General features: G+C 52.5%; 5 protein-coding genes across 5 annotated transcripts; 4 read left to right on the forward strand and 1 right to left on the reverse strand.

Annotated features, from left to right (window-relative positions):
- Positions 1-237: 237 nt before the first annotated feature.
- On the reverse strand, positions 238-3,202 carry LOC138275438 (histone H2B 1.2-like). Its single transcript, XM_069219093.1, has one exon. It carries the CDS (start codon positions 3,200-3,202, stop codon positions 2,822-2,824), a length of 381 nt encoding a protein of 126 aa, XP_069075194.1. The 3' UTR covers positions 238-2,821.
- Positions 274-1,209, forward strand: LOC138275434 (histone H1-like). The gene has a single exon (XM_069219090.1). It carries the CDS (start codon positions 274-276, stop codon positions 919-921), a length of 648 nt encoding a protein of 215 aa, XP_069075191.1. The 3' UTR covers positions 922-1,209.
- Positions 1,349-2,387, forward strand: LOC138275435 (histone H3-like). Its single transcript, XM_069219091.1, has one exon. The coding sequence runs from the start codon at positions 1,572-1,574 to the stop codon at positions 2,100-2,102; it is 531 nt and encodes a 176-aa protein (XP_069075192.1). The 5' UTR covers positions 1,349-1,571; the 3' UTR covers positions 2,103-2,387.
- Positions 3,203-3,545: 343 nt separating the features above from the next.
- On the forward strand, positions 3,546-4,017 carry LOC138275437 (histone H2A type 2-C). Its single transcript, XM_069219092.1, has one exon. It carries the CDS (start codon positions 3,546-3,548, stop codon positions 3,942-3,944), a length of 399 nt encoding a protein of 132 aa, XP_069075193.1. The 3' UTR covers positions 3,945-4,017.
- Positions 4,018-4,558: 541 nt separating this feature from the next.
- LOC138275439 (histone H4) lies at positions 4,559-5,066 on the forward strand. The gene has a single exon (XM_069219094.1). It carries the CDS (start codon positions 4,697-4,699, stop codon positions 5,006-5,008), a length of 312 nt encoding a protein of 103 aa, XP_069075195.1. The 5' UTR covers positions 4,559-4,696; the 3' UTR covers positions 5,009-5,066.
- The last annotated feature ends 6,570 nt before the right edge of the window (positions 5,067-11,636 follow it).

Raw genomic sequence — 11,636 nt, forward strand, 5'->3', positions numbered from 1 at the left:
GTTGAAACGAAAGGAGTGCACGCATAGGAAAGGGATGAAGTTGGGCTTCTTTTAATGTATAAATGAAAGCCCAGTTTAAACTTTTACTGTTTTAAAACATAGATAATCTGATGAGAGGAAACACAAAAGCCAGCTCGGAGCAGAGAGCCGAGTGTGCCGCGAACAGCCTCCTCTTCTGGGGACCAATCAGAAGGTGGCTCCTCCCTATATATGCACGGAGCTCCGGCGGGAGGAACATTTCTGATCTGTGCTAGTGCCTAGACTCGCTGTACCATGGCTGAAACCGCTCCAGCTGCCGCGGCCCCTCCCGCTGAAGTAGCCCCCAAGAAGAAGCCGAAGAAGGCAGCGGGGACTTCTAAGGCCAAGAAGCCTTCGGGACCCAGCGTCTCCGAGCTCATCCTGAAGGCGGTCACCGCCTCTGCCGAGAGGAAGGGAGTCTCCCTGGCGGCCCTGAAGAAGGTTCTGAGCGCCGACGGCTACGATGTGGACAAGAACAAGAGCCGCGTTAAGGCCGCCCTCAAGAGCCTGGTCAGCAAGGGCGCCCTGGCCCAGCTGAAGGGCACCGGCGCCTCCGGCTCCTTCAAGGTGAACAAGAAGCAGCTGGAGGGCAAGAAGGCGGCCAAGAAGGCTGCGGCCAAGACCAAGAAACCAGCAGCCAAGAAAGCTGCCCCTGCCGCCAAGAAGCCCAAAAAGGCCCCCGCGGGGGTGAAGAAGAGCCCGAAGAAGGTCAAGAAGCCGGCGGCAGCAAAGAGCCCCAAGAAGCCCAAAGCTGCCCCAGCCAAGAAGGCTGCCAAGAGTCCAGCGAAAGCAAAGGCGGTCAAGCCCAAAGTAGCCAAGAAAAGTCCAGCCATGGTAGTGAAACCCAAGGCGGCCAAACCCAAAGCAGCCAAGCCCAAAAAGGCAGCGCCCAAGAAGAAGTAAGGGCTTCCTGCCAGACACTGCAAACACAAGGGCTCTTTTAAGAGCCATCTACCCAGTCTAGAAGAGAGCCTGTTCACCCCCCAGCTCTGCACAGCCCGTGCCCCGCTCCCCAACTATAAACGGCACAGTGAAATCCCAGCGCGCCTTTCCGCGCTCGAGCGCCGTGTGTGATCTTGGGCATATGGTCGAACGAAGGTTATTATTACTCCTTTATAGTTTTAAGACTAACTATATTTGTAGGAGGTATTAGACCTCGGTTGATAAGACATTCGTGTCTTTACGTGTGTGTTTCGCCACATACACTGTCCGTGGGGGACTGGAAATAGTGTCTGCTTGAAGCAGACGAGTGTGCGCGTTAAATCAGTAGGAGGTAACTACGTGTTCCAGGGTAACCACAGGGGCTATAACATCGTGGGCTTGTCCCCCCACAGGTGACCGAGACGGGGAGGGGGTGACTGGTGTGACGACAGCTAGCCGGGTGGACAAGGGGGAGAAGAGCTGCCCAAAACGCGGGCTTTTCGGCTCGGCGGTACATCAACCAATCGGTGGGCTGCTTTCCATTTTGACCACATTTCATTGGCTATAGTCAGCCACAAGCCGCCTCTTCAGTGAGTAACCAATCCTTGCACACCGCGGGCTATTTTCAAACAATGGCCCGAGGCTTCAACCAATCAGAGCAGCCCTCCGTCTCCCAGTGTATAAATAGGCCTCTGTGCGGCGGAGACCCCATTCTATCTCGCACGTCGCGCAGAGAAAGTTCCGTCTTCGCCATGGCCCGCACCAAGCAGACCGCCCGCAAGTCCACCGGAGGGAAAGCGCCTCGCAAGCAGCTGGCCACCAAGGCTGCCCGCAAGAGCGCGCCTGCCACCGGAGGAGTCAAGAAGCCTCACCGCTACAGGCCCGGGACCGTGGCTCTCCGCGAGATCCGCCGCTACCAGAAGTCCACCGAGCTGCTCATCCGCAAGCTGCCCTTCCAGCGCCTGGTGCGGGAGATTGCGCAGGACTTCAAGACCGACCTGCGCTTCCAGAGCTCGGCCGTCATGGCCCTGCAGGAGGCCAGCGAGGCCTACCTGGTCGGGCTCTTTGAGGACACCAACTTGTGCGCCATCCACGCCAAGAGGGTCACCATCATGCCCAAGGACATTCAGCTGGCCCGTCGTATCCGCGGCGAGAGGGCCTAAGGATCAACCCTAAGAAACACCATACACCACAAGGGCTCTTCTAAGAGCCATCACCATGTCACGTAGGAGCTGTTCATATCAGTGTGTTGTACACGTGGGGGGGGAGGCGTGGGCGAAAGGAAGGTGTCGGTAGGCACCAGTACTCAGTAACTCATACCGGCACCCGGAAAGCAGAGCACCTCCTTTTCATATAATAAAGTGCTTTGTTAGGCAAACGGGTTGTGCAGTGACCGGCACCTCGCAAGCCAGGACTGTGTGGTGTCTGTGCTACTTTTAAACCCCCTGTAATCTTGTCCGGCTTCAGTAGAGGGAGCGCCTGCTCGGGGGTGACTTGTAGCCACTCTCGTCTCCCTTGGTTTTAAAGTACGAACAGAACGTGCCCCATGCACACTTTACACACTTCTCCCCTAACGTGGAAAGCAATAGCGGTACCTTCCGTGTGGGTCAAACGCCGTTACATTACAGCGCTTAGTGACACTTTATCCCCAACAAAGCCTGTTCACATAGACGTTTTATGAGGAAGGGCGCTCTGCTCTACCGTCCCTTGCACTGCTGCAGGCCCCGTCAGAGCGGAACCTAATGCGCACGACACTACGCTTAATTCATAAGACACGTTAAGGGTACCTCTTCATCGATAATATCCGCACAGCAGCTCTTAGAGGAAAAAGTGTTGGCCCTTAGAAGAGCCGTTGTGTTAATTAGAGATGTCCCTCGACGCCTTACTTGGCGCTTGTGTACTTGGTGACAGCCTTGGTGCCTTCAGACACGGCGTGCTTGGCCAGCTCTCCGGGCAGCAGCAGGCGCACGGCGGTCTGGATCTCCCGGGAGGTGATGGTGCGCCGCTGGTTGTAGTGAGCCAGACGGGAAGCCTCCCCAGCGATGCGCTCAAAGATGTCGTTGACGAAGGAGTTCATGATGCCCATGGCCTTGGAGGAGATGCCGGTGTCAGGGTGCACCTGCTTCATCACTTTGTAAATGTAGATAGCGTAGCTCTCCTTCCTGGTCCTCTTGCGCTTCTTCCCGTCCTTCTTGGGTGGCTTGGACAGCGCTTTCTTGGAGCCCTTCTTGGGAGCCGGCGCGGACTTGGCTGGTTCAGGCATGATCGACAATCGGCAGGCGCTCGCTGTGGAATCAGGAGAAATGCGGAAACGGCGCCCGGGCTGGTGTACTTATAGGCTGGGCGTGTAAAGCAGCTGCTTGTTCTATTCTTCGTTCCCATTGGTAGGCACAACCGGCATCCCCTCCTTCCTCATCTTAATACGTGCCTTTCACTTCTGTAATTCTGATTGGTGGAATAGGTTATTCCTTCCTCCAATCTGGGCCTCAGAGCCTAGCGGTCAACCAATCAGAGACAACCCGAAGTCTTTATATCACCGGGGTCCGGAGCACGCAGGAATAGTCTCTCTGTCTTCCGATCGTGAGAACCTACAGCAGCTGCTCGCCATGTCTGGACGCGGAAAGCAAGGAGGCAAGGCCCGCGCTAAAGCCAAGACACGCTCTTCCAGAGCTGGACTCCAGTTCCCTGTGGGCCGTGTGCACAGGCTGCTCCGAAAGGGAAGCTACGCCGAGCGGGTCGGCGCCGGTGCCCCTGTCTATCTGGCTGCAGTTCTGGAGTACCTGACGGCCGAGATCCTCGAGCTGGCTGGCAACGCGGCCCGGGACAACAAGAAGACCCGCATCATCCCCAGGCACCTCCAGCTCGCCATCCGCAACGACGAGGAGCTCAACAAGCTGCTGGGCAGAGTTACCATCGCCCAGGGAGGCGTTCTGCCAAACATCCAGGCCGTGCTGCTGCCCAAGAAAACCGAGAGCCACAAGGCTGGGGGCAAAGCAAGCAAGTGAAGCGCCGCAGCCTCACTTACAAACCACCTTATAAATACATTATAAACACAAGGGCTCTTTTCAGAGCCGCAAACAGATTCCATCAAAGAGCTTATCCCTTCTAAGAATCACTTTTGCCGGCTTCTTTAAATTCAGCGCTCGCACCTTCGCTTCACCGGGCGGCGTGTCCAACCCTTCAGCGATACACGTTAATAATGTTAACACAGCCGCAAAGGCTACCTTGCGGTCCATACTTTTTATTTATTTTTATACATCTATATTTCTCAGTTTGCGGACATGCCGCTACCGGGCGCGGGATGTGAACGTGTGTATGTTGTTGCTGCACGCACGCAGCGCGATAGCGCCGGGGAGGCCTTCGGTACGCTGGCCCCATTGAGACATAACAGAGCGGTCGGAGGGGGACCCAGGGTTAGGGTTACTTCAGGCCGGAACAACCAGCGAGGGGCTGGCGTGCTATTCACTGTTCCGTTTGTGTGGCCTGAACACCGGTGACGTGTAAGGAGGGAAGAGCAGAAGCTGCAGAGCCCGCCCGCCCGCAGGCGAGCCCAGGACAAAGAGGCGGCTGGGAGCCCGCTCTTTTTCAAACGGCGGCGGCCGCTCGGGGCCCGCTCTCTGCAGAGGGTGGGCCGGGCACCGGCTCTCCCGCCCTGTCACGTGATGTGAGAGGCTCCCTCGCCGGTCCGCCGGCTGCTCTATATAAGCAGCCGTTTTCGGGCTGCTGCTTTTATTTCTGCTTCGACCGAGAAGAGAGCATGTCTGGACGCGGCAAAGGAGGAAAGGGGCTCGGCAAAGGCGGTGCCAAGAGGCACAGGAAGGTGCTCCGCGACAACATCCAGGGCATCACCAAGCCCGCCATTCGCCGCCTGGCTCGCCGCGGCGGTGTCAAGCGCATCTCCGGCCTCATCTACGAGGAGACCCGCGGTGTGCTGAAGGTTTTCCTGGAGAACGTCATCCGGGACGCCGTCACCTATACCGAGCACGCCAAGAGAAAGACCGTCACCGCCATGGATGTGGTCTACGCCCTGAAGCGCCAGGGACGTACTCTCTACGGATTTGGCGGTTAAACGCTACTCGCCGAGAACGTACAAAAAAGACAACCTAAAGGCCCTTCTGAGGGCCGCCCACTGGATCATAACAGAGCTGTGTGTATGCGACACCATTTTATTACATTTTCCCTGCCGGGTTGGGCCGCTCTCCAGGCCTATACCCAATTTCTTTACGCTTTCCCGTATTCTCGACTATTAAGCCCCCACAGGGTGGGGGCTTACAGGCCTCTAGGGAACAAAAGATTGAGTTAGCCCGGCTGGCTGGCTGTCCGGCCATCTGGTCGCACATCACGCTGAGCCATCTGGTTGCACAAGTGGCCGACCAGATGGCCGGACTGCCGGCCGGCCGGGATAACTCGACTTTTTGTTCCCTACATGGGTCTGTCTGTAAGCCCCACCCTGTGGGGGCTTAATAGTCGAGAATATGTGTACATGTTTACATCTTCAGCTCCAAGGGGCAGAGTCACTCCTTCTACCCAGGGCTACGGAGCTCCAATTCGGGTAAGATTCCTGGTTTTCCCCCTGGATGGATGTGAACAAAAGAACACTTTATGTGATTCAAAGAGGTACACAGGCACCCTCACAGTGTCAGTACTGGGCCTGCAATGTCCCTGTGCCCATTTGTAACCTCCAGGGAGCTGTTTTACACATTATGAGTGTTTCAGCTCCAAGGGGGCAAAGTCACTCCTTCTACCCAGGGCTACGGTGCTCCAAGTAGAGTAAGATTCCAGGTTTCCCCCCTGGATGGAAGTGGAAAAAAAAGAACACTTTAAGTGATTCAAAGAGGTTCAAAAACACCTTCACAGTGTCAGAAACGGGCCTGCAATGTCCCTGTGCCCATTTGTAACCTCCAGGGAGCTGTTTTACACATTATGAGTGTTTCAGCTCCAAGGGGGCAAAGTCACTCCTTCTACCCAGGGCTACGGAGCTCCAAGTAGGGTAAGATTCCAGGTTTTACCCCTGGATGGATGTGAACAAAAGAACACTTTACGTGGTCCAAAAAGGTACACAAGCACCTTCACAGTGTCAGAACCGGGCCTACAGTGTCCCTGGCCCATTTATAACCTCCAGGCACTTGTTTTAGTCATGTATTCCACATTATGAGTGTTTCAGCTCCAAGGGGGCAAAGTCACTCCTTCTACCCAGGGCTACGGAGCTCCAAGTAGGGTAAGATTCCAGGTTTTCCCCCTGGAAGGATGTGAACAAAAGAACACTTTACGTGATTCAAAAAGGTACAAAAGCACCTTCATAGTGTCAGTACTGGGCCTACAATGTCCCTGGGCCCATTTGTAACCTCCAGGCAGCTGTTTTACTCATTATGACTGTTTCAGCTCCAAGGGGGCAAAGTCACTCCTTCTACCCAGGGATACGGAGCTCCAATTCGGGTAAGATTCCAGGTTTTCCCCCTGGATGGATGTGAACAAAAGAACACTTTATGTGATTCAAAGAGGTACACAAGCACCCTCACAGTGTCAGTACTGGGCCTGCAATGTCCCTGGGCCCATTTGTAACCTCCAGGCAGCTGTTTTACACATTATGAGTGTTTCAGCTCCAAGGGGGCAAAGTCACTCCTTCTTCCCAGGGCTACGGAGCTCCAATTCGGGTAAGATTCCAGGTTTTCCCCCTGGAAGGATGTGAACAATGGAACACTTTACGTGGTCCAAAAAGGTACACAAGTACCTTCACAGTGCCAGAACCAGGCCTACGGTGTCTCTGGCCCATTTATAACCTCCAGACAGCTGTTTTACACATTATGAGTGTTTCAGCTCCAAGGGGGCAAAGTCACTCCTTATACCCAGGGCTACGGAGCTCCAATTCGGGTAAGATTCCAGGTTTTCCCCCTGGATGGATGTGAACAAAAGAACACTTTACGTGATTCAAAAAGGTACAAAAGCACCTTCACAGTGTCAGTACTGGGCCTACAATGTCCCTGGGCCCATTTGTAACCTCCAGGCTGCTGTTTTACACATTATGAGTGTTTCAGCTCCAAGGGGGCAAAGTCACTCCTTCTACCCAGGGCTACGGTGCTCCAAGTAGGGTAAGATTCCAGGTTTCCCCCCTGGATGGAAGTGGAAAAAAAAGAACACTTTAAGTGATTCAAAGAGGTACAAAAGCACCTTCACAGTGTCAGAAACGGGCCTACAGTGTCCCTGGCCCATTTGTAACCTCCAGGCAGCTGTTTTACACATTATGAGTGTTTCAGCTCCAAGGGGGCAAAGTCACTCCTTCTACCCAGGGATACGGAGCTCCAATTCGGGTAAGATTCCAGGTTTTCCCCCTGGATGGATGTGAACAAAAGAACACTTTATGTGATTCAAAGAGGTACACAAGCACCCTCACAGTGTCAGTACTGGGCCTGCAATGTCCCTGGGCCCATTTGTATCCTCCAGGCAGCTGTTTTACACATTATGAGTGTTTCAGCTCCAAGGGGGCAAAGTCACTCCTTCTACCCAGGGCTACGGAGCTCCAATTCGGGTAAGATTCCAGGTTTTCCCCCTGGATGGATTTGAACAAAAGAACACTTTACGTGATTCAAGGAGGTACACATGCACCCTCACAGTGTCAGTACTGGGCCTGCAATGTCCCTGGGCCCATTTGTAACCTCCAGGCAGCTGTTTTACACATTATGAGTGTTTCAGCTCCAAGGGGGCAAAGTCACTCCTTCTACCCAGGGCTACGGAGCTCCAAGTAGGGTAAGATTCCAGGTTTTACCCCTGGATGGATGTGAACAAAAGAACACTTTACGTGGTCCAAAAAGGTACACAAACACCTTCACAGTGTCAGAACCGGGCCTACAGTGTCCCTGGCCCATTTATAACCTCCAGGCACTTGTTTTAGTCATGTATTCCACATTATGAGTGTTTCAGCTCCAAGGGGGCAAAGTCACTCCTTCTACCCAGGGATACGGAGCTCCAATTCGTGTAAGATTCCAGGTTTTCCCCCTGGAAGGATGTGAACAAAAGAACACTTTACGTGATTCAAAAAGGTACAAAAGCACCTTCATAGTGTCAGTACTGGGCCTACAATGTCCCTGGGCCCATTTGTAACTTCAGGCAGCTGTTTTACACATTATGAGTGTTTCAGCTCCAAGGGGGCAAAGTCACTCCTTCTACCCAGGGCTACGGAGCTCCAAGTCGGGTAAGATTCCAGGTTTTCCCCCTGGATGGATGTGAACAAAAGAACACTTTACGTGGTCCAAAAAGGTACACAAGCACCTTCACAGTGCCAGAACCAGGCCTATTGTGTCTCTGGCCCATTTATAACCTCCAGACAGCTGTTTTACACATTATGAGTGTTTCAGCTCCAAGGGGGCAAAGTCACTCCTTCTACCCAGGGCTACGGAGCTCCAATTCGGGTAAGATTCCAGGTTTTCCCCCTGGATGGATGTGAACAAAAGAACACTTTATGTGATTCAAAGAGGTACACAAGCACCCTCACAGTGTCAGTACTGGGCCTGCAATGTCCCTGGGCCCATTTGTAACTTTAGGCAGCTGTTTTACACATTATGAGTGTTTCAGCTCCAAGGGGGCAAAGTCACTCCTTCTACCCAGGGCTACGGAGCTCCAAGTCGGGTAAGATTCCAGGTTTTCCCCCTGGATGGATGTGAACAAAAGAACACTTTACGTGGTCCAAAAAGGTACACAAGCACCTTCACAGTGTCAGAACCGGGCCTACAGTGTCCCTGGCCCATTTATAACCTCCAGGCACTTGTTTTAGTCATGTATTCCACATTATGAGTGTTTCAGCTCCAAGGGGGCAAAGTCACTCCTTCTACCCAGGGCTACGGAGCTCCAATTCGGGTAAGATTCCAGGTTTTCCCCCTGGATGGATTTGAACAAAAGAACACTTTACGTGATTCAAGGAGGTACACATGCACCCTCACAGTGTCAGTACTGGGCCTGCAATGTCCCTGGGCCCATTTGTAACCTCCAGGCAGCTGTTTTACACATTATGAGTGTTTCAGCTCCAAGGGGGCAAAGTCACTCCTTCTACCCAGGGCTACGGAGCTCCAAGTAGGGTAAGATTCCAGGTTTTACCCCTGGATGGATGTGAACAAAAGAACACTTTACGTGGTCCAAAAAGGTACACAAGCACCTTCACAGTGTCAGAACCGGGCCTACAGTGTCCCTGGCCCATTTATAACCTCCAGGCACTTGTTTTAGTCATGTATTCCACATTATGAGTGTTTCAGCTCCAAGGGGGCAAAGTCACTCCTTCTACCCAGGGCTACGGAGCTCCAAGTAGGGTAAGATTCCAGGTTTTCCCCCTGGAAGGATGTGAACAAAAGAACACTTTACGTGATTCAAAAAGGTACAAAAGCACTTTCATAGTGTCAGTACTGGGCCTACAATGTCCCTGGGCCCATTTGTAACCTCCAGGCAGCTGTTTTACTCATTATGAGTGTTTCAGCTCCAAGGGGGCAAAGTCACTCCTTCTACCCAGGGATACGGAGCTCCAATTCGGGTAAGATTCCAGGTTTTCCCCCTGGATGGATGTGAACAAAAGAACACTTTATGTGATTCAAAGAGGTACACAAGCACCCTCACAGTGTCAGTACTGGTCCTACAATGTCCCTGGGCCCATTTGTAACTTCAGGCAGCTGTTTTACACATTATGAGTGTTTCAGCTCCAAGGGGGCAAAGTCACTCCTTCTACCCAGGCCTACGGAGCTCCAAGTCGGGTAAGATTCCAGGTTTTCCCCCTGGAAGGATGTGAACAAAAGAACACTTTACGTGGTCCAAAAAGGTACACAAGTACCTTCACAGTGCCAGAACCAGGCCTACAGTGTCTCTGGCCCATTTATAACCTCCAGACAGCTGTTTTACACATTATGAGTGTTTCAGCTCCAAGGGGGTAAAGTCACTCCTTATACCCAGGGCTACGGAGCTCCAATTCGGGTAAGATTCCAGGTTTTCCCCCTGGATGGATGTGAACAAAAGAACACTTTACGTGATTCAAAGAGGTACACAGGCACCCTCACAGTGTCAGTACTGGTCCTACAATGTCCCTGGGCCCATTTGTAACTTCAGACAGCTGTTTTACACATTATGAGTGTTTCAGCTCCAAGGGGGCAAAGTCACTCCTTCTACCCAGGCCTACGGAGCTCCAAGTCGGGTAAGATTCCAGGTTTTCCCCCTGGAAGGATGTGAACAAAAGAACACTTTACGTGGTCCAAAAAGGTACACAAGTACCTTCACAGTGCCAGAACCAGGCCTACGGTGTCTCTGGCCCATTTATAACCTCCAGACAGCTGTTTTACACATTATGAGTGTTTCAGCTCCAAGGGGGCAAAGTCACTCCTTCTACCCAGGGCTAAGGAGCTCCAATTCGGGTAAGATTCCAGGTTTTCCCCCTGGATGGATGTGAACAAAAGAACACTTTATGTGATTCAAAGAGGTACACAAGCACCCTCACAGTGTCAGTACTGGGCCTGCAATGTCCCTGGGCCCATTTGTAACTTTAGGCAGCTGTTTTACACATTATGAGTGTTTCAGCTCCAAGGGGGCAAAGTCACTCCTTCTACCCAGGCCTACGGAGCTCCAAGTCGGGTAAGATTCCAGGTTTTCCCCCTGGAAGGATGTGAACAAAAGAACACTTTACGTGGTCCAAAAAGGTACACAAGTACCTTCACAGTGCCAGAACCAGGCCTACGGTGTCTCTGGCCCATTTATAACCTCCAGACAGCTGTTTTACACATTATGAGTGTTTCAGCTCCAAGGGGGCAAAGTCACTCCTTATACCCAGGGCTACGGAGCTCCAATTCGGGTAAGATTCCAGGTTTTCCCCCTGGATGGATGTGAACAAAAGAACACTTTACGTGATTCAAAGAGGTACACAGGCACCCTCACAGTGTCAGTACTGGTCCTACAATGTCCCTGGGCCCATTTGTAACTTCAGGCAGCTGTTTTACACATTATGAGTGTTTCAGCTCCAAGGGGGCAAAGTCACTCCTTCTACCCAGGCCTACGCAGCTCCAAGTCGGGTAAGATTCCAGGTTTTCCCCCTGGAAGGCTGTGAACAAAAGAACACTTTACGTGGTCCAAAAAGGTACACAAGTACCTTCACAGTGCCAGAACCAGGCCTACGGTGTCTCTGGCCCATTTATAACCTCCAGACAGCTGTTTTACACATTATGAGTGTTTCAGCTCCAAGGGGGCAAAGTCACTCCTTCTACCCAGGGCTACGGAGCTCCAAGTCGGGTAAGATTCCAGGTTTTCCCCCAGGATTGATGTGAACAAAAGAACACTTTACGTGATTCAAAGAGGTACACAGGCACCCTCACAGTGTCAGTACTGGTCCTACAATGTCCCTGGGCCCATTTGTAACTTCAGGCAGCTGTTTTACACATTATGAGTGTTTCAGCTCCAAGGGGGCAAAGTCACTCCTTCTACCCAGGCCTACGGAGCTCCAAGTCGGGTAAGATTCCAGGATTTCCCCCTGGAAGGATGTGAACAAAAGAACACTTTACGTGGTCCAAAAAGGTACACAAGTACCTTCACAGTGCCAGAACCAGGCCTACGGTGTCTCTGGACCATTTATAACCTCCAGACAGCTGTTTTACACATTATGAGTGTTTCAGCTCCAAGGGGGCAAAGTCACTCCTTCTACCCAGGGCTACGGAGCTCCAATTCGGGTAAGATTCCAG

The sequence above is a fragment of the Pleurodeles waltl genome, unplaced genomic scaffold, assembly GCF_031143425.1.
Source record: "Pleurodeles waltl isolate 20211129_DDA unplaced genomic scaffold, aPleWal1.hap1.20221129 scaffold_239, whole genome shotgun sequence".
In the NCBI taxonomy this organism is placed as follows: Eukaryota; Metazoa; Chordata; class Amphibia; order Caudata; family Salamandridae; genus Pleurodeles; species Pleurodeles waltl.